The 18,430-nt window shown below is 40.0% G+C and overlaps 2 protein-coding genes across 6 annotated transcripts; one reads left to right on the top strand and one right to left on the bottom strand.

Annotated features, from left to right (window-relative positions):
• Positions 1-136: 136 nt before the first annotated feature.
• Positions 137-12,563, bottom strand: slc30a4 (solute carrier family 30 member 4). 3 transcript variants are annotated; one of them, XM_031306207.2, is made up of 8 exons: positions 12,363-12,563; positions 10,684-11,201; positions 9,182-9,328; positions 7,508-7,661; positions 6,933-7,167; positions 5,340-5,445; positions 5,102-5,236; positions 137-1,370 (listed from the first exon to the last, which is right to left on the bottom strand). In XM_031306207.2, the coding sequence occupies exons 2-8, from the start codon at positions 11,081-11,083 to the stop codon at positions 1,216-1,218; spliced, it is 1,332 nt and encodes a 443-aa protein (XP_031162067.1). In that variant the 5' UTR covers positions 11,084-11,201; positions 12,363-12,563; the 3' UTR covers positions 137-1,215. The 3 variants fall into 3 exon arrangements, with proteins under 3 accessions (XP_031162067.1, XP_031162069.1, XP_031162068.1); XM_031306209.2 differs by lacking the exons at positions 137-1,370; positions 5,102-5,236; positions 5,340-5,445; positions 6,933-7,167; positions 7,508-7,661 and adding an exon at positions 8,237-8,573; XM_031306208.2 differs by lacking the exons at positions 137-1,370; positions 5,102-5,236; positions 5,340-5,445; positions 6,933-7,167; positions 7,508-7,661 and adding an exon at positions 8,238-8,578.
• On the top strand, positions 12,520-16,985 carry bloc1s6 (biogenesis of lysosomal organelles complex-1, subunit 6, pallidin). 3 transcript variants are annotated; one of them, XM_031306212.2, is made up of 6 exons: positions 12,520-12,665; positions 12,846-12,946; positions 14,262-14,421; positions 15,213-15,300; positions 15,399-15,485; positions 15,600-16,985. In XM_031306212.2, the coding sequence occupies exons 2-6, from the start codon at positions 12,883-12,885 to the stop codon at positions 15,717-15,719; spliced, it is 519 nt and encodes a 172-aa protein (XP_031162072.1). In that variant the 5' UTR covers positions 12,520-12,665; positions 12,846-12,882; the 3' UTR covers positions 15,720-16,985. The 3 variants fall into 3 exon arrangements, with proteins under 3 accessions (XP_031162072.1, XP_031162071.1, XP_031162073.1); XM_031306211.2 differs by having other exon boundaries at positions 12,525-12,645; XM_031306213.2 differs by having other exon boundaries at positions 12,559-12,642; positions 12,844-12,946.
• The last annotated feature ends 1,445 nt before the right edge of the window (positions 16,986-18,430 follow it).

The following is an 18,430-nucleotide window of genomic DNA, read 5'->3' as shown; positions in this document are numbered from 1 at the left end:
TGGAAAATAGCTATCCAGATTTGAGTAGAAACTTTCAGTTCGATTGTAAAAAAAATCTGTGGATAAATTGTGTAGAATAAAAGTTTCAATTTCCTAACATGAAGTTGTCAAAAAAAAAAACAACATACAAAGAGCGACACTAAAGATGAAATACTTTATTACAAACAGTGATCCAGTTCCTGATTTCCTTTGATTAATGTCAGAGATGTGGGAAAAGTTGACCATAAACCCCCACAGCCTCTCAACACTTCACAGAGAAATACTTTAAACTATAACACTATAAACACCATTACTGGCTAATTTCAACTCGCACCTCCCTCCCTGAAAACACAGCAACTCTGAAATACTGAAGATTCCACAAACCAGACTGCATTATCATACGGTCCGTTAATGATACAAACAAAAGATGAGTATAGAATGTGAAGCTAAAACCATAGTGAAGTCGATCCAACCACTGTAAAAATGTTCAAAGTCAGTCACACTTTGATTGTCAGTTGCGTGCTCCCCACAATTAATTAAGAGACATGCTAGAAAGAAAATGTCAGCGATAAAAAGTGTTGGTATTTTAAGTGTTGGTCGGTGCAGACTGCTTTAAGATTTAAGGTTGTCTTTTTAAAAATCTGCCTTACAACAGACTTTGGCTGAAGAAAATAATGATTAAGTGTGCTTAATGAGATGTCATGTCTACTAAAGGACACATTGATAAAGTGAGGACAGCTTACAGTATTTGCACTGTGAAATCAGTTTTTATCAAATAACAAGGTTTTTTCATTTGCTGCCTTCCTCAGCAAAATAATCAAATCCTAGTATACGGTCCTTACACCTAGCAAAAAATTTACATTTGATGACAAAACATAACTTGTGATAAATCAAACAGTCAAATACAAAAAGTTACTTGTTAAAATAGGCTTTAATGGTGAATTAAGAGCATGTTTATTTTTTATTCATTTTTTTTGGCTGAGACTCTAAGCTTTGCGAGGATAAGGTCCCTGGAGGCTGTAGTGATCTTTTAATTAGAAATGTGCATCTTCTGTTTTTCCACTGACTGTCCTTTGGCACCAGTCTTTTTTGCATTTACATACCGTTTATTGGCACCTGCTATGGCACTGAGCTGTGACAGTGGTGCGACATCCAGGCCCTCTGTGTGCTGTACTCTCTGCCGTCTGGCTCCATGAAATGCACTGTGGAAGTCAATGTAGACACGAGTCTCTCGCTTTAGTCGTTGGACTGCTGGCAGTGTGTACAACTGCGTACCGGTCTCAGCCTGTGCGTCTGGACCTGCACTGTGCACCTGGTGAGACCGTAGGTGTGAAGCAGCAGGTGGCGAGCCTTCGCCTGGACGTCCTCCCAGTTGCTGGCACTAGAGGGTGCTGTGAACACAAAAATGCACTTGAATATAATGTATTGACAACTTGCAGTATGTCCCAATAGATCTTCTTTACATGTAATAGCAGGAAAAATCACAGGTGTAATTAATCAAATTAATACCAGCTGCACTCAGATTGGGTGAGCCAGTTTCAGGGCACTGGTGCTGACTCACTGGAACAAGTAACCTTCAGGGACACTGAGCCGTAATCGTTAATGCCATTAGTTACACCTGTGTTTTCCTGTTAATAGGCTCGTTAGAGATGAGCTGCGCCTCGCCTGTAAAGTGGACGGGAGCAGGCGGCAGCGGCCAGGGGCGGTGGCAAAAAGCCGCGGTCAAGCCGGACAGTTTCCAGCCGTTCCAGGCAGACCTTTAGTCTGAACAGGAAGTCACAGAAACACCCAAATCCTGTTAGGTCCGATTCCAATTTGTTAAAATTTTATCAGACCCATATATCAGCTCGTACACACAGTCTCCAGTCGTTTTTATTATGACAGTTGAAGTGCTCTGCATGCGATCTGTTACTGATGTTAATATATACAACTGTATAATGATAAGACTGTAGATGATCCGTAAACTTGAACGGATTTAGTCTCCCTTACTACTAAACGTCACTATCAGCCACACAACAATATCAATTAAAATCTCTCCAATTCTAAAACAATACAACTTTCATATAAAACGTCATATTGTTGAGTCAATTCTGAACCAATCAGCTGTTAGATCAGCTGAGAGCCAGGCGTTTCCCATCATGCCCTGGGTCTTGCAGTCGGTGGAGAGCAACTGCGGCGCCTGGCTCCAAAAAATGTGGCCGCCTTAATCTGGTGAGGTTATCGTTGCCCACGTGTCAAACTCATAAACCCATGACGTCAGAGCAAGTCGGGATCAAGTCGGACACAAATCTAACCGGCATGCATTGGGCGGCGATCGCTGGTGATCTATTCTGCGCAGGCCTGGCTCGTCTCGAACGGGCCTAATGTCTGCTGAGGAAAGGGTCTATTCTACGATAGCCCTGAGAGCTCAACGCACTGCAAATTAAGAAAACACATGTATTTAGACAACACAAGCACATGAAGAAACATCTTCACTAATTTGACAACACACGAAAACATCATTTTGATGGCACATGCGCAGCGTTCAGAAAAAGCGCAGCAAGAAGTTCACAACACAACGGCAACTGATTCCAGGGGACACTTAAAAGTGATGCACACAACTGGGGCACGCTGGTTGTTGCCATAGTTTGTGGTTTATGAAGTTGTTGAAGTCGGCTATCTGTCATTGTGAACGCATTCTTCAGACACTCAAAAACATTTTTTTGGGGCGACCTCTTAACCTGACTCCGCCAGATGGATTGCTTCGCATTTGCTCGGCATATCCATCTGGGAACTTTCCATTGGAGAACTTTTGGGAAGGGGCGAAAATACTGGTTAGCTGACTGGATAAACCATCTGTCTATCACCACCTATGTTGGTGACAGACGGGCCAAATCAACCAATCAGATCAACGATATATCAAAGTCTTGCCGAAACCAGTTGGGAGAAGAGCAAAAACATCTTCTCCTCCGAGAAAAGCCTCCAGTGCCGTTTTTTGCTCTTCTTTCAATGAAGGAATACTTTCTAATTCGGATAAAACTTGCGCGATAGCTACGCTCATCTCATCCGTGGAAGCCGCCATGTTGTTTAGACTGAACAGTCGCTTCTCATTTGCGTCACACCTAAACCCGCCTCAAAACCAATGCTGATTGAACGCAAATTTTCTCTATCTCAAGATGCCAGACTGATCTGCGAGTGGAAAACTGGAGCTCGCGAGATCAGGACGGTCTCACGAGGCTAGCGACCTCTATCTCACCCACTAAGAGTGTGCGCCCCATATAGGCTGAGTCCTTTTTTTTTCTTGTCTTTTTTGAGTATATGTGATTGCGACAGTTTGTGTGTAGTATGGGATTGGGGGACAGATTAAGACATGAGCTCAAAGGTCGGAGCATTTTGTTTCACAACTCTAATCCAACACGTGAAGTCACCATTGGATTTGTACTTTCTGTGGCTCTGACTTCAAATCTATAGCATCAATCAGACAGAGCTGCAGAGAACTCACGGCAGCAGGTTAGATCAACATGTCTACATCTGCATGTCTGAACTGCTGCTGCTATTACTTTTGTTTCCAATAGGTGACGCAGGTCACATGTGTAGAACTGCTTTGAAAATGACCAAACAGCTCCCTCTTGTGAAGAATCTGGAGCCTGCCAAACATAAATATGAGTAAACCAATAAATCAATACAGGTAAAGAGACTCAGAAGCAAATACCAAAGGCCAACATTTTTTTTTTTTTAAATATCTTCAGTAAAGGTTTACACCCCATTTCTTTTACATTTTGTGATACAACAGCTTGAATTCAAACTGGATCAAAATGATAAATGATTGGAATTTTGTCACTAATCTACACATTTATATTTTTTTTACATGAGCGGTGCAAGAATAAAGGGGGATATCAAAGGGAAGAACTGGCACATAAGTTTCTTGAGATATGAAAGGCTAAAACATTTTGTGGCCTGATGAAATGAAAACTGAAGTCTTGAGCCATACTGCAACGTGCTACATTTGGCAAAAACAAGTCTCAGCACATCATTCATCGAACATCATCACTACCATGAAACCTAATGGTGGCAGCATCCCCGAAACAAAGATCAAAGCCAAACACAAGCAAATTCCAGAGCAGACCTTGCTACAGAGGGATAAAGACATTTCTGCCAAAACAACATTGAAAGCCTATAAATCAAAGTGGGCAAGCCAAAAGCAGCTAAGCCAGAACACTGACATTAACAACACTGAGAATCTGTGGCAAGACTTGAAGGTAGATGTGCCTGGACACTCTTTATCTTATATGACTGAGTTTGAGAAAATCTAAAACAAATAACGTGCCAAAATCAGGACACACTAAGCTAACAATCATATCCAACAACACGTCAAGCTGCAATTACTGCCAATGGTATTTATAACACGTGTTGACATGGCTGTTGTCTAAATTACATTTCTGCATTCAATTTTCAGTAACTCTGCGATTCACTTCATCAAAGCTGAAACAATTCATGGATTACTATTTTGATGAATCATTTAATTAATTTTTCAGTCAAGTATAAATGCCAAATCTTCACTAGTTCCAACTGCTTGAGGATTTGCCACTTTTCTTTGTCTGATGGGACAGCAAACTTAATATCTTTGTGTTTTGGACTGTTGTTCAACAAAACAAGCTTGAGGATGACGTCACTTTGGGCTTTAGTGACTTTTTCCCCCCTATTTCCTGACATGTTATAGACCAAACAATACATTGATTTATTAATTATAGGATGGGACAAAAAAATAAAACAAGAAAACTCAGTTTTATTATTTCCAAATATGGGCTGAAACACTAGAACAATCTGTATAAAACATCAACAACAAGTGCTGAATATGTGCTGATGCCTCTTTATATACACATCTACTTAAACCTTAATGTAACTTAAAAACCTACAATAAGAAATGTATCATGTAGATGGTTAATAAACAAGTCCTAATAAATCAATAAATATTGAACATCCATTTTTAAAGTAAATGTAAATATGGGAAACTATTACTATCTTGTCTGAATAATAAATTCCACAGTTGACTATAATTCACATAATATACTGTATTTAGAAACATATTCTTTTAAATCCTTCTTTCCCATATTGGGTGTACTGATGTTATGTAGCTACTCACTGAGCTGCAGGTGCACTAGTGCTGCAGTCTTGTCAGCTGTCAGCGCCCAGACATTCAGCTCATCCACTGATTGGACGTCCTCCAGCTTCAGAAGGTCCTCTTTGATTCTCCGAGTGTCCAGATGCCTGGGAACACCTGGCACAGCAGGATAAAAATCAACACCATAATGCACCTACACCACACTGAATCCTCAACAACATAATCTGACAGGACTCTGGGATTAAGGCCAAAGACTTACCCTCCAGCACGATGACTATTGTGTCTCGTATGATGCGGAATGTGGTGAAGAGAACCAGAACAGAGAAGATGTAGGTACAGATGGGGTCTGCCAACTTAAACTCTGGCTGTGAAGTCAGAGGGTAACATCAGATCCATTAAAGTCAAAGTTTCAAAAGAATGCATGAATTTGTTGTGACGCTTATTGCATGCTCAGCCATCCCTTTATTTAAAACTAGGGACCATCAATTAGAAGTCAACAATTACACAGAAATACATCAGTGGAAAATGAATGTCTGCATGGTATAATTCCATGAGTTCAATAAGGTATTGTTGGTAAAGTTTACATATTGCATTTGTGGAAAGAAATGTCTATATTTTTGTTTGAGATTAAATGTAATAAAACATTATGCATATACAACTAAATGGTTCCCACTGTGCTCTGGGATCATCTCTGTACAACAACATTTTCACTTACTCTCTAAGTTACCAGTAAGGTAAAGGTAAAGGTACTTTATTGTGACATACACATACATGTAGCAAAATTCATTCTTTGCATTTAACCCATCCCTCAAGGGAGCAGTGGGCAGCCATTTACAGCACCTGGGGACCAACTCCAGATCTGAGCCAGTGCCTTGATCAAGGGCACTGACTGGAGAACCTAGTACATGTTTTTTTTGACGGTGGGGGAAACCGGAGCACCCGGAGGAAACCCACGCAAACATGGGGAGAACATACAAACTCCACCCGGAACGACCTGGATTCGAACCCAGAACCTTCTTGGTGTGAGGCCACAGTGCTAACCATTGGGCACCATGCTTACAGTTTTAGTAAGTAAAATTATTATTTTTGTACGCACAACAACATTACTATGTTATGCACGATTCAGCTGCAAATAATCCTCTATATTCATAGAAAGAAAATCTAGCTACCGAAGAAAATGTTAAGCTATATATGATGAAAGAGATTTTAAAGGCTTCTGAACAATGGTTCAGGGTTCATACGCATTTTAACCAATACTTTTCCATGATTTTTCGGCAAATTTCCATGACTATGTATTCCTGACAATGTCAGTCGACATTATACAATAAGAATAAAAATCTGTGTTAAAGTTTCCCCTCAGAGGTTTAACAATAAAATGAATGACAATTTATGTGGTTCATAGTGGGATTCGTAATATCGCGCCCCGAATAGAACGGTGAGGTTAGGACGACGTGAAATACATTTATTAATCACATATTATTATGTTGTGTTAAAAAAATTCCATGACTTTTCCAAAACTTTCTGGGTCTTTTTATGTTTTATTTTTCAAATTCCATAACTTTTCCAGTTTTTTTTCAAAACGTATGAACCCTGATGGTTCTGCGAAGTAACAACAAGTTGCATGACACCATGTTGGGTTTTCTATACACCATCAGGACCATAGTACTGTCTGTTGTACAGTATCTGTTGTTTGTACATGCTGTTTGTGTTTATATGTTTTTACTATGGCTGCAGCATGGGTTAAGTGCCCAAGACAAATTTCCCACGATGTGGGACAATACAGTTAATCTTGAAGTAAACTGTGGTAATTGTTAACGTTCATGGCAAACCATTCTTTAATAAGGCAGTGTACCTTGAAGCGGACAATGTAGGCGGCTATGAGCACCCCGACACTCTGGACGAGGTCTCCCAAAGCGTGGATGAAGGCAGCTCTTACAGCCAGGCTGCCGTGCTGCCTCTGCTGCTGACCTGACCCAGCTGACTGTAAACTTGAGGCAGCTGCAGAGCCATGAGAGTGACCATGGCCGTGAGAGTGACCATGGCCGTGAGAGTGGAGGTGACCATCTTGGTTTAACAAGAAACCCATTCTGTAAGACACAAGAAAACAAAGAAAGAGGGATTTATTTTAGGCATTGACGTTACATACATTTTACCCAATCATGGCTTGACTGACTTCTTTATTACTGACTGACTTATTATTAGTCTTTATTTATTTACCTACTGACTATGGTCAAACATTACACACTGAGGACCGGCAACTTGAAGCTATGAAGTGCATTTTTAGGCAGTACTTTGGACTGAACTGTTTTTGCTGACACTCACAGTCACAGGGATGCACGCAGCTGCACTTCAGTTTTTGTTTTGTAAAAGCCTCACAGTTTTCTCTAAACAGACATTTACATATGACATACATACGTAGTTACTTACATGAGGTTGACAGCCACCCCCACAGCTGCAGTGATGAGCATGACATCTCCGTCTATGTCGAATTCTTGGTGTACCGTCCTCTGAACCGCCTCATAGAGCAGTATGGCTGTCAGAATGTAGATGAGCACCACACTGAGGACTGCCGATACCACCTCTATGTCAGGAAATCACAATCAGTTGTCTATTCAGAGCATATTCCTAACAATAAACAAAGTAACAGTAATGGAACAGCTAGAACAGTCTGGTGTGTTCAGAAAAGTACATCACTCTACTGTAATGCAGCCTTTAAAACCAGGAGAAGACAACACTTACACAATATCCAACATTTAAGACGATATCTAGCCTCATATATTGATATCGATATAATATCGATATATTGCCCAGCCCTACAACAGCCATGAGAAAAACCTGATTTATAATGTGCCTAAATAACTAGGGATGAACAATACTGGGGAGCTTAACAGTATGGGGCAAAAACTGCTTACAAATATCTACTGGTGTAGGAAACAATACCAAAATGCCCAATATGTTGTGTGTGGCAGATTTAACAATTTTAATTATCCAATCTGTTAAAATGTAATAATTATCACGATCCATGTTTAGCTTTAAGCAATATAGCGATGCATCTCAGTCTCTATATTACATGCGGTTTCTGATCAAATATATTTTGCATTAATGGCGCCTAGAGGTTTGTCAAATTCAACTCTCAGCTTTAAAAACACTGAAAGATTCCCTTTTTAATCCCACTTTAGTCCATTATGAAAATAAAAAAAACAATTCATGATATTCTCCAGATCCACAAATATAGATTACAGTCATTTACAAAGCACATCTTAACTCTGACTGGGTTTAATATTGAGACTGGGTACTGGAATACCAGTATCTTAGCATCTGACATCATTACGTTTAAATACAGTATCACATAGAAAACCCTAATGGGAAACTACAACTACAACAGAGCCAGCTTCCCTCTGACGTGGAGAAAGAGGATTGTGAAGCCGTTTCTCTTTCAGTTCCTGTGTTTGAGGTGTTGCCTCCACTCTGACTCTAGATTCCATTCACCACGCTGTCCTTAAGATCATGAAAGCTGATAATTAGAAGACTCACTCACCACTGCATTTTATATGACAAAGTTAGTTGGCCGCAGGTATTTAGTTATTTTGAAAGCCCTGGTTGGACAGTTGCCATCGCTAACCTTATATTTGCTACTCTGGCACGTTCTTAACCCACTGCAGTCACTGGTCGATGCTTCAGGAACAGAGTGATCTAGCAAAGACTGCTTTTACTGTTAGTGCAGCAGCCTCATGGAACAATCTGCAATGTCATCTAAAAATGAAAACACTTGTAGCTCTCTGTATCTTCAAGACTATTCAATAAATGTCCTCTACAGTACCTGGCAGTAACTGCTTTAATTGAACCCGTACCTTGTTTATTGTCTGTTATTCTGTTCTATTAATGACTGTGTCTGTTCCAGTTATATACTTCTAACTGAATCTCAAAGTATCACATCTGGAATCTGATCTTCCTCAAACACTGCTGAACACACCCTTTCTTTTTTGAACATGATTCATCTCCAACAAAACCACCTGCATCCGTTTGTCTCACACAGAAGGAGCGGAGAGAAAGGGGAAATGGTAAGAGGATGTGGTAAGGCTTCTGAGATCAGAGACTTACCAAGGCGATGCAGTCCGAAGGTGAATCTTCTTGTGGGCGGTTTGGTGGAGAGCCAGAGAGCCAGCAGAGAAAACAAAATGCCCACCACATCTGTTAGCATGTGCACAGCATCAGTCATAATGGCTAAGCTGTTTGACAAGTAACCACCTGAAAGTAAAAGGGAAAGACAATTACAATGGCATCCGCTGAGATCTATCTAAGCTATTTGTGCATGCACAGATTGTGAGATACAACACACAAGTTTAGATGGGCGTTGGCTCCGTGCAGATATACATCGACAGCAAAGTACATGGTTAGATTTCTAGGTATGCTGTGACAGATGCTCTTTGGAGCCACAGGTACATTTTTGGGGGATTTTCTACTTGATAGATAATTGAATTTTGAAAACAGTGGCATACAATTGTATATGATTTGCCCCAGAGAGAATGAAATCTAATAAACAAAAGGTGGCGAACCATGGCGGCCATGTTCCCGTAACCAGGTTTTTAATTAGAAACACTGACACAAAGAAAACAAAAGCCCCCCCACCCCCCCTCTAGTGTGAAAAAATATTTTATGGGCTGCAAAACAGAAAATGTCTAGCAACATGTCAACCTAATAGTTTTTAAAATGGTCAGTATGCAACTTGGTCACGTCATGGTTTTCTTTTTGGTATAATAATGTTCAACCAGAAGATGAATGATCCAAAGATTATCAAAATAACAACACCACTTAAGATAAATCAATATTAATCTAGGTGATTATTCAGCACAAGCAGTCAGCAGGACAGTCTTTTAAAGTTCCTACACCAGAGGATGAAATGATGGTTGGATACAAATCAATTAAAAGGGGCCTCTGGCTGCCTTCCACCCAGGCTGACAGAAACTGCAGCAACTATAATCTAGATGTTGAGCTGGAAGATACAGGCAATGGATAGAAGATATTATGCACCTGTGCAGTCCCTAATTCAACCCTACACAACAACAACTGAAAAAAATACTACAAAGCTTACTTTTTAAATGTTGTTGTTTTCGAGACTGCGTCGCAAAGGTGATAATTCAATTACGATCATTTCTGAGGCAATAGTGTGTGATTATTGGATTGTATGTTAACATCCTGGGCTCAATTCCACCAAATTACGATACAAAATATTGCTTTTCTCTCGAGATATTAAGGTATGCAAATAGTTTTTTTGGGTTGGTACACCCAGGTTTAGAGATATCCGTCTCTTAAGATTTCTCACTCCACCACAATACAATGGAGGTGAATAGAATGTGATTTGTGGTGCTCAATGTATTGAAAAAGTTACAATACATTAGACGATAAACAATAGATGATTATCAAATATAGAGAATTTCCTGTGTTCCCAGCCTTGTTCAGGCAAACACATCTTCAAAGCCTTACAGGGGTTAACCAGTTTGTCCTCCACCTCTCTGTGACAAGTTGGTCATTAAGTTTCCTGTGGTGATAAGTCACTGACTAATAAATAAATAATGATGTAGGTTCATTCTGCACATGCTTACCTATGATTTCACCTGTCATGAAAAGGAAATAGAGCAAAGCTGCAATTATGAGCCTTTTCATCACTCTCTTGTGTTTGATCCTCTCCTTCTTCTTGGTGCAGCTGTCACAGGGGTCCATGTTTAACCCAGCCGGGCTGCCCAGGCTGGAAGATGAGTCCAGCAGGGAGTCATCATCATCTGCCATCACCAGCGTGTTCACCGCCACCCCGTTGGACGGAGCTCCGGCAGAGTAGTCGGACATCTCTCCGGAGACCACAACCTTCAGCTTGTTGAATTTGGGCGTGTCATCGTCCACGAGCTCGTCGGAGAAGTCAAAGGGCGCCGTGTCGCTCAGGTCCCAGTCGCTCCGCTCTCTCCTAAAGGCCGACCGCACCTTGCTCAACAGGTTCCCACCTGACATCTTTAACGACTAGGTGTATCCGGGTGGGCTCTGTGACTGTCTGTAGGTGACTGTCCTCCTAGGTAATCATTCCCATCTTTGTAGGTTGAAATCTTGCATTTCTACTCCATGTAAGCACCTGGAGAAGACAACAAAATGAAAGGGACACCAGAGGCCATCCACACCAAGAACGATAACTATATAACCATAACTATAACGATGTGAGCATCCACACAGTTGAACAACGACGTTCGGTTACACTTTACTTGAAGGTATCTACATAACAGTGACATGACACTGTCATGAACATGTCATAAACATTATAAACATGTCATAAACGTTTATGACATAACGCTTCTGTCATTAAGTGTCATTCGGTTTTTGTCATGACAAGTTAGGGTTAGGGTTAGAGTTACGGTTAGGGTTCATGTGCCATGACAGTGTCATGTCCAGGGGCGTCGGACTGGGGAGGGGACTGAGTACCCAGGGCCCTCATGTGAGGAGGGCCCAAAAAGATGCTAGAATGAATAGCTGTGGATGCAGGGAGGGGCCCATAAAAATGCCTTTCTACAGGGCCCAGAATTTTGTGCTACGCCTTTGGTCATGTCACTCTTATGTAGATACCTTCAAGTAAAGTGTTACCCAACGTTCTGTAAACAATGATGTCAACAGTGCGTGACACACACATAGATATAGCTGATAATAATACACTAATGTGTTGCAAGGTAAGATTAGAGGAATATCTGTATATCGGGTACATTTTATGAAAAAATATATGGTTAAGGTCACGCCACGCCACTGACCCACCTGTGTGTAACAAATAACGTTACACGTCTCTCCGCAGTGTCATCTGCTGTGCCATGGTGTCAATTCAGATGGATTGTGATTGGCTGTCAGTGTTTCTATCGTTCATCAAATCGCTCTGAAAGTGATCCCAACCATATCGTTCGCCACAGTCGACTCCACTATCCACTTAGAACGATTTTTAAAACTATCTAGGGCTATAGTTATCGATGTTGGTGTGGACGGCCCTCTACGTTAACGTTACAGTTCAGCAATTTCAACAACTCAATATCCCAACAGACATATTCATGGCAAGTTGGTGACTATAAAGATACGTCCTTGAGTCTCTCATATTCCCCACATGAGCTGATAATAAACTGATAAAGTCCTCTTAAAAACATCCTTGGCTAAACAGTAACAAGCTAGCTAGTAAATGTAAGCTACCTTTCCGTGTCAATTTGCGACACAGACAACCCTTACAGTGTGGTACTTGGAAAGAAATATGACCGGGACTTACCTAATAGATGTACTTTACGAATGTACTGATTTAGTTCGTCGGTGAATTAAAAGCTGTCATGGTAATAGTGGTGTAAACATCAGAGTCGGAACACTGCTACCTCCGCATCAAGAAGCAACACTAGCAAGTTTGGTTTCTCCTGCAGTCACGTGATGACGTAGGAGACACATGACCTTTTTTTTCAACAACAATCCAAAAATCTTTGACGTTGTCTCTCCTGCTTTTGGTTGAAATAACTCAACTTATCACACCTACAGTTACTGTTAAATTGACAGTCATATAGGTAAGACGGTGTTGACTGAGGTGAGATATTTACAGATTGTCTGGTTGCTAATGTGTCACGCTGTAACGTTATGAAGCAGCTCAGTAAGCTAGTTAAAATACTTCCTCAACGGTTAGATGCTCGATGTAGTGCTAAGCTAACGTCCAACTGATAATTTCCATCTGAACAAATCTGTCTGATTTCGTATCGCCGTTTTTCAGGTTATAAAAGCAGTCTGGGTCAACAGAGTCGTTGCATATGGAGGTAGAGGAGATGGAAGATGAAGGACCTTCGACCCAGAGTGAACCGCCACACAGTGAAGGTGTGTGTGTGTGTGTGTGTGTGTGTGTGTGTGTGTGTGTGTGTGTTCTTGTTTTACTATATTCGTGGGGTCCAAAAACCGGGGAATACAGTTTGTGGCGGGGTCTGCACAACCTTGTGGGGCCCAAAAGGCTGGACCCCACAACTTTAAAGGGCTGTTTGAGGGTTAAGACTTGGTTTTAGGATTAGGGTTAGAATTAGGTTATGGTTAGGGTAAGGGTTAAGGTTAGGCATTTAGTTGTGATGGTTAAGGTTAGGGTAAGGGGCTAGGGAATGCATTATGTCAATGACGGGTCCCCACAAAGATAGTGAAACAAACGTGTGTGTGTGTGTGTGTGTGTGTGTGTGTGTGTGTGTGTGTGTGTGTGTGTGTGTGTGTGTGTGTGTGTGTGTGTGTGTGTGTGTGTGTGTGTGTGTGTGTGTGTGTGTGTGTGCTCTCTGCTGTCTTCACCTGTCTGGCCTGCGATGACCAGGCTGCATGAACTTCAGTATAGAGATAAGCTGAATCCAGCCCCAGTTTGTGCCTGTCATAGGGGAGCTCGAGCTCATGCGTCCTTATTCACTTATGTGGGGGTTGAAAGAAGGGACAGTGAGCATCAAAACAATGTTTAGTAGTTAAAGGTGAAGCATGCAGTTTGTTTTATGTATCTATTTAACCTTTTGTTGGGAGTAGATTGGCTGGGCATTCAAATCTAACTGACACATGTTCAAAATCAAAGCAGCAGCAGAGGTTCAAGGCCAAAATAATCTTCTATCCCGATATAGGTCATTGCATATCTTGATAACGATCATATCTTATCACGATATATAACATGTTTTCTCTTAATTCAATAAATAGTCTAGTATATGAAATAACCTTTTGGTAAAGCCTATTTTTGCTATTTTTGTAAACTCCTGTGTGAATGAAATACTCTGAAAGCTCTGATATATTCGTCTTGGCACTTAGTAATAAAGAAGTGCATGGATTGTTTGAAGTGTTTTTCAAGGTAATGAAACCTAAATTTAATATAGTGTTGTATTGTCATTGCAGTTTTTTTTAACCCTAATTCAACCAACTCTGCAATCATATCTTGAGTTGTCTAAATCACATGAACACTCATAAGTCATAAACATGCCAATCTTTCTCATCTTCACCATCTCTCCTATATGACATGAAAGCAGCATTAGACCCTCATGTTTCAAACTTAATGTCCCTAGTTTGTAACTGTAAAAAAATGGAATTTTCCAAGCCCAAGTCGAGAAAATCTAGAAGATTGAAGAGACTTACTTGTGTGACAATACTAAATATTTAAATGTTTTTCTTAAATATTTGACAGATCTCCAGTTAGAACAGCAGGAACCACTGCATCTGGAGAGCTTAGCCCCTGCAGAGAACGTGTTTGTGGATAAGAAAGCTGTGGACAAACTCACAGAGGGATTACTCTCTCACTACCTACCAGATCTACAGAACTCTAAACGGGCCCTCCAAGAGCTCACGTGAGTATTTCCTGGCTTAGTGTTTCATGACACACAACACTTGAGGTGCTGCAATACTTTATAATACTCTTTTCTTTTTTTTTTACCAGTATTATGTCACCACAAATTGTTAATAAGCACTCATCCACTCTGGTGAAAAAATTCTGTGGGACACTTCTAAATAGGCCTGCACGATTAATCGTTATAAAATCGCGATCTCGATTCACCCTGTTCACGATTTAATTTTTAAATAACTTCGATTTTTTTTTTTTTTATTAAAAAAGAAAAAAAATTATATATATACATTATATATATATATCTACATATATATATATATATTTTTTAATGACTTTGATTCTCATTTAATTTTACGAGCCGACTGCATCACAAACGCTACTACTTTCGTCTGTGAGTTTTAAACATAGACTGTATAAAAAAGGTTTTAAAGCGCTCCCAAGCGCTGCAATGTTCTCCCTTCTCTTCATTGAAGCCTCTATGTTTACAGGCTTGTGGTGATGAGCAATGTGCTATAGGTGCTAAAAAAAATCTGTTTGGTACTGCCAATTTGTTTTGTTTTGTCATGGTTCATGTGTGCAATAAACATTACACTTCCTGAGAAAAAAATCGTGGTAGAGAATCGTGATATCAATTCTAAGCTAAAAAATCATGATTCATATTTTTCCCTGAATCGTGCAGGCCTACTTCTAAACGTCCTGTCATTGTCTCAATGATTAGAATATTTAAATTTGTATACCCATTGATTTAGGGAAAAGTGTGCTTGATTTCTTCCTCTTAAATTTTGTCTCAAACAGACAAAATCAGCTGATATTGTTAGACACACTGGACCAAGAAGTCACCAAGTTCAGGGAATGCAATGCCTTACTGGACCTCAATTCACTGGTATGTTTGGACTGAATTATAATCTCATTTGTTCTCTTGTTTGTTACTCTTTACACCAGCCAGCAAGAATGGTTTCTAATCCAGTTTGTTGTCTTTAGTTTACAGAGGCGAAGGTTTACCACAATAAACTGGTGAACATTAGGAAAGAGATGATTATGCTTCACGAAAAAACAGCTAAACTGAAGGTATCTCTCGTCTCAGTCAGATTTAACATGAGTGTTTTGCTGACGTAGTATAGTCAAAGATAAGTAGCAAAATTTGGTGGATGGATGAAATGTTGACTGCTGTTTTTCTCTCAGAAAAGAGCGTTGAAGCTGCAGCAACAGAAGCAGAAGGAGGCGCTGGAGAAGGAGCAGCAACGTGAGAAGGAGCTTGAGAGAGAAAGGCAGCTTATTGCCAAACCTGCGAAAAGAATGTAGGATCCCCAAGTATGTCTGTCTGCTATATTAATGGACCATACAGGTGCTTTAGCCTATTTATTACATATCAACTATACGTTAAAATTACTGCTGACCATTTTCCAAAGTGCAAATATTTTAGATTTTTTTTAATAAAGATTATTTCTTGGCCTTTTTTAGGCCTTTTTTTTTTTTTTTTTTTTTAAATAAAGGAGAGAATCAAAGTGAGGGCAGAGGAAGGAGAGATGAGATACAGCTAAGATTTCCAACCAGATCCAGGCAGCCATTCATATTGGTATTGTATTAAAATCTACTTAAAACGTGCCTAATACACGTAATTTATCACGCTGAATATTATGTAGTAGACATGGTTTTTACAATGCTTTATTGCCTATACCAAGCAGGTTTCTTGTCTCAGTGGGTTTTTAAAGTACAGACCATTTTAATTGGAATTGTGGTGTTAGAAATCAACTTGAGTCCATCTGTTTACCACCTACTAAGATACTTTTTTTTTTTATTCTGGGGGACAATTTATGCTTAGAAATGGTATGAAGTTGTTATACTAGGACTGAGATTGGCTTTAAACATTTGGTTTGTAGTATTATAGTAGTACAGTATTATAGAAAAGACTGTAATGTCATGTTTGACTTCAGAGACATGAATTGTTATCTGGTAACTTGACTCCCGTTGTCCCCTCACTTGTATGATGACACTCACCCATCTTTATACCTGCACTGCAGTAGGAAATGAGAATTGTTTAATTTGAAAGTGTGAAACCGTCTTTACTGAAAGAAATGGATTGGGAAAAATTCATTCAAAAACTACGAGACTGTAGTGTGCTTTGGGAAATGGTTCATTTATAATACACAGTATATGTGATTGTTGGTAAATGGGCTAAAACGTACATGTTGGACATTGCTAAGTTCACCACAAACCAAAGACATGGACTAAATCATCAAATGCTGGTACTTCCCACCAGGAGAATCAATGCGTATGCTGTCTTTTGTTAAAGATAAAGTGTTAATATATGTTGTTCCTGGGCCTCATGCCCTGTTGGTGTTGAATGTTATAAAACAGGTATGTTGTTTAAATAGGTCTGCACTTAACTGACAGTATTTCTGGGGTTCAGATGATATGATAATGGATGTTAATATGTACCGAACTTTGCCCCCGCCAAACACAACATCTGTAAATTTGTTTAACAGACCTTTCAAGAGGCTTCTATGCACTACTTACGCCTGAAACTCCACTGTTTGTACAATTAGTAATAAAAGCAACACAAACTGGTTTGTAATCTGTGTGTGTGTGTGTGTGTGTGTGTGTGTGTGTGTGTGTGTGTGTGTGTGTGTGTGTGTGTGTGTGTGTGTGTGTGTGTGTGTGTGTGTGTGTGTGTGTGTGTGTGTGTGTGTGTGTGTGTGTGTGTGTGTGTGTGTGTGTGTGTGTGTGTGTGTGTGTATGTGTAAACTTCCTCTTTTCAGTCCCACATGCACAATGATTGACTGTATAGACTGCATTAAGCATCTCAGTCCACCAGATGTCAGCAGAGATCAGAATGAATTTCGACAGATCTTGAGCTTTGATGGGCAAATGTGCTCCACGGAGTTTCTGCAGTTTTTATTTCTTTTTTTTTTTTGCTTCAACATTTCTGCGGACGTTACTGATTAGCACACATTCAACCAGAGAGGAAGATCTGATGTTAGTTCATCCTGTGTAATCTTTTTTTTTTTTTTTTTTATGAAAAGTCTCTGTCTTCCATGCATCACACATGCACATTTAGGGTGTAAACTAGTAACGTTACTTCACAAACATCATTCTCTGCTGTTCTTTTCTTACGTGTAGTAGGCCTATTTAATCATGGCCAGATTACCTGATCACCTTGGACGCCAGGTCAATGTAGTTGACTGAAATTAACAAGCTGGTAGATAAGAGCACCAGGACCGAGCTTGGTTTACTGACTCTTGCCCTAGTTGGTTCCCAATTCAGCTTCAACTTTCCCCCACAAACCCTTAATTGTCACTGAATTGGTAAACACTAGATGTTTTCGTCCATGCAAACAGGCATTTGTTGACAGAAAAGTAGGTTACATTCCTCTCTATCCCAACACAACCGTCTGTCTCACCCCCTCCTATTCACATAAAACTCTAAATTTATACTTACTACTACAGCAGGAAACTCAGTCAAAACCAACATGGCCTGGTCCACCCCCGCCCAGTCCTTGGAGCGGAAACTGCACCACAGTGGCCATGGAGGGGTCCAGACTCAGGGAGGAGGGCAACCTGATTCCATGCTGATGAATGTGAGGCGGTGCAGTGGAAACCACACTTTGAATATAGTTTTCAGTACTTTGACTTTGGGTTTAGTTTTTTTTTTTTATTCTGTGTGTGCCTAAATACAGTGGCTCCATATATGAATGCATTTTGCAACACTGGTTGCTGTTTTCTAAAGCTGGGTCACTGTAATGTGAAGACCAAAAAAATATTTTGCATTCAAATTTGTGAATGAAGGGTGGGAGAAAATAAAGTTCTGCTTAGGGCCCCAAAAAGGATTTAAAGGCCCTTGTGTCTCCAACTATGGGGAAAAAAATACAAAAATCTGACCAAAAAAAAACTTTACTTACTAGTTTTTTCCTGAACTTCCAGTCACATTATAAATCTTTATTGTATTCATTCACTTTAAAATGACTTTGTTTTTACTCTGTTTTCTGAGTTTTTACACAGTGACATTTTACTGAA

Source organism: Sander lucioperca, chromosome 3 (assembly GCF_008315115.2).
Source record: "Sander lucioperca isolate FBNREF2018 chromosome 3, SLUC_FBN_1.2, whole genome shotgun sequence".
In the NCBI taxonomy this organism is placed as follows: Eukaryota; Metazoa; Chordata; class Actinopteri; order Perciformes; family Percidae; genus Sander; species Sander lucioperca.
Note: the sequence above shows the minus strand (reverse complement) of the source record. Positions and strands in the feature narration are given on the sequence as shown.

Bases quoted from the DNA above. Each gene is read 5' to 3' on its own strand.
- slc30a4 (XM_031306207.2), bottom strand. From the start codon at position 11,083: ATGTCAGGTGGGAACCTGTTGAGCAAGGTGCGGTCGGCCTTTAGGAGA. The intron at 9,329-10,683 runs GTAAGCATGTGC...TTTTACTTTCAG, and splicing joins CATGACAGGTGAAATCATAG to GTGGTTACTTGTCAAACAGC. The intron at 1,371-5,101 runs GTGAGTAGCTAC...TTGTGTTCACAG, and splicing joins ACTAGTGCACCTGCAGCTCA to CACCCTCTAGTGCCAGCAAC.
- bloc1s6 (XM_031306212.2), top strand. From the start codon at position 12,883: ATGGAGGTAGAGGAGATGGAAGATGAAGGACCTTCGACCCAGAGTGAA. The intron at 14,422-15,212 runs GTGAGTATTTCC...TGTCTCAAACAG, and splicing joins CGGGCCCTCCAAGAGCTCAC to ACAAAATCAGCTGATATTGT. The intron at 15,486-15,599 runs GTATCTCTCGTC...TTTTTCTCTCAG, and splicing joins AAAAAACAGCTAAACTGAAG to AAAAGAGCGTTGAAGCTGCA.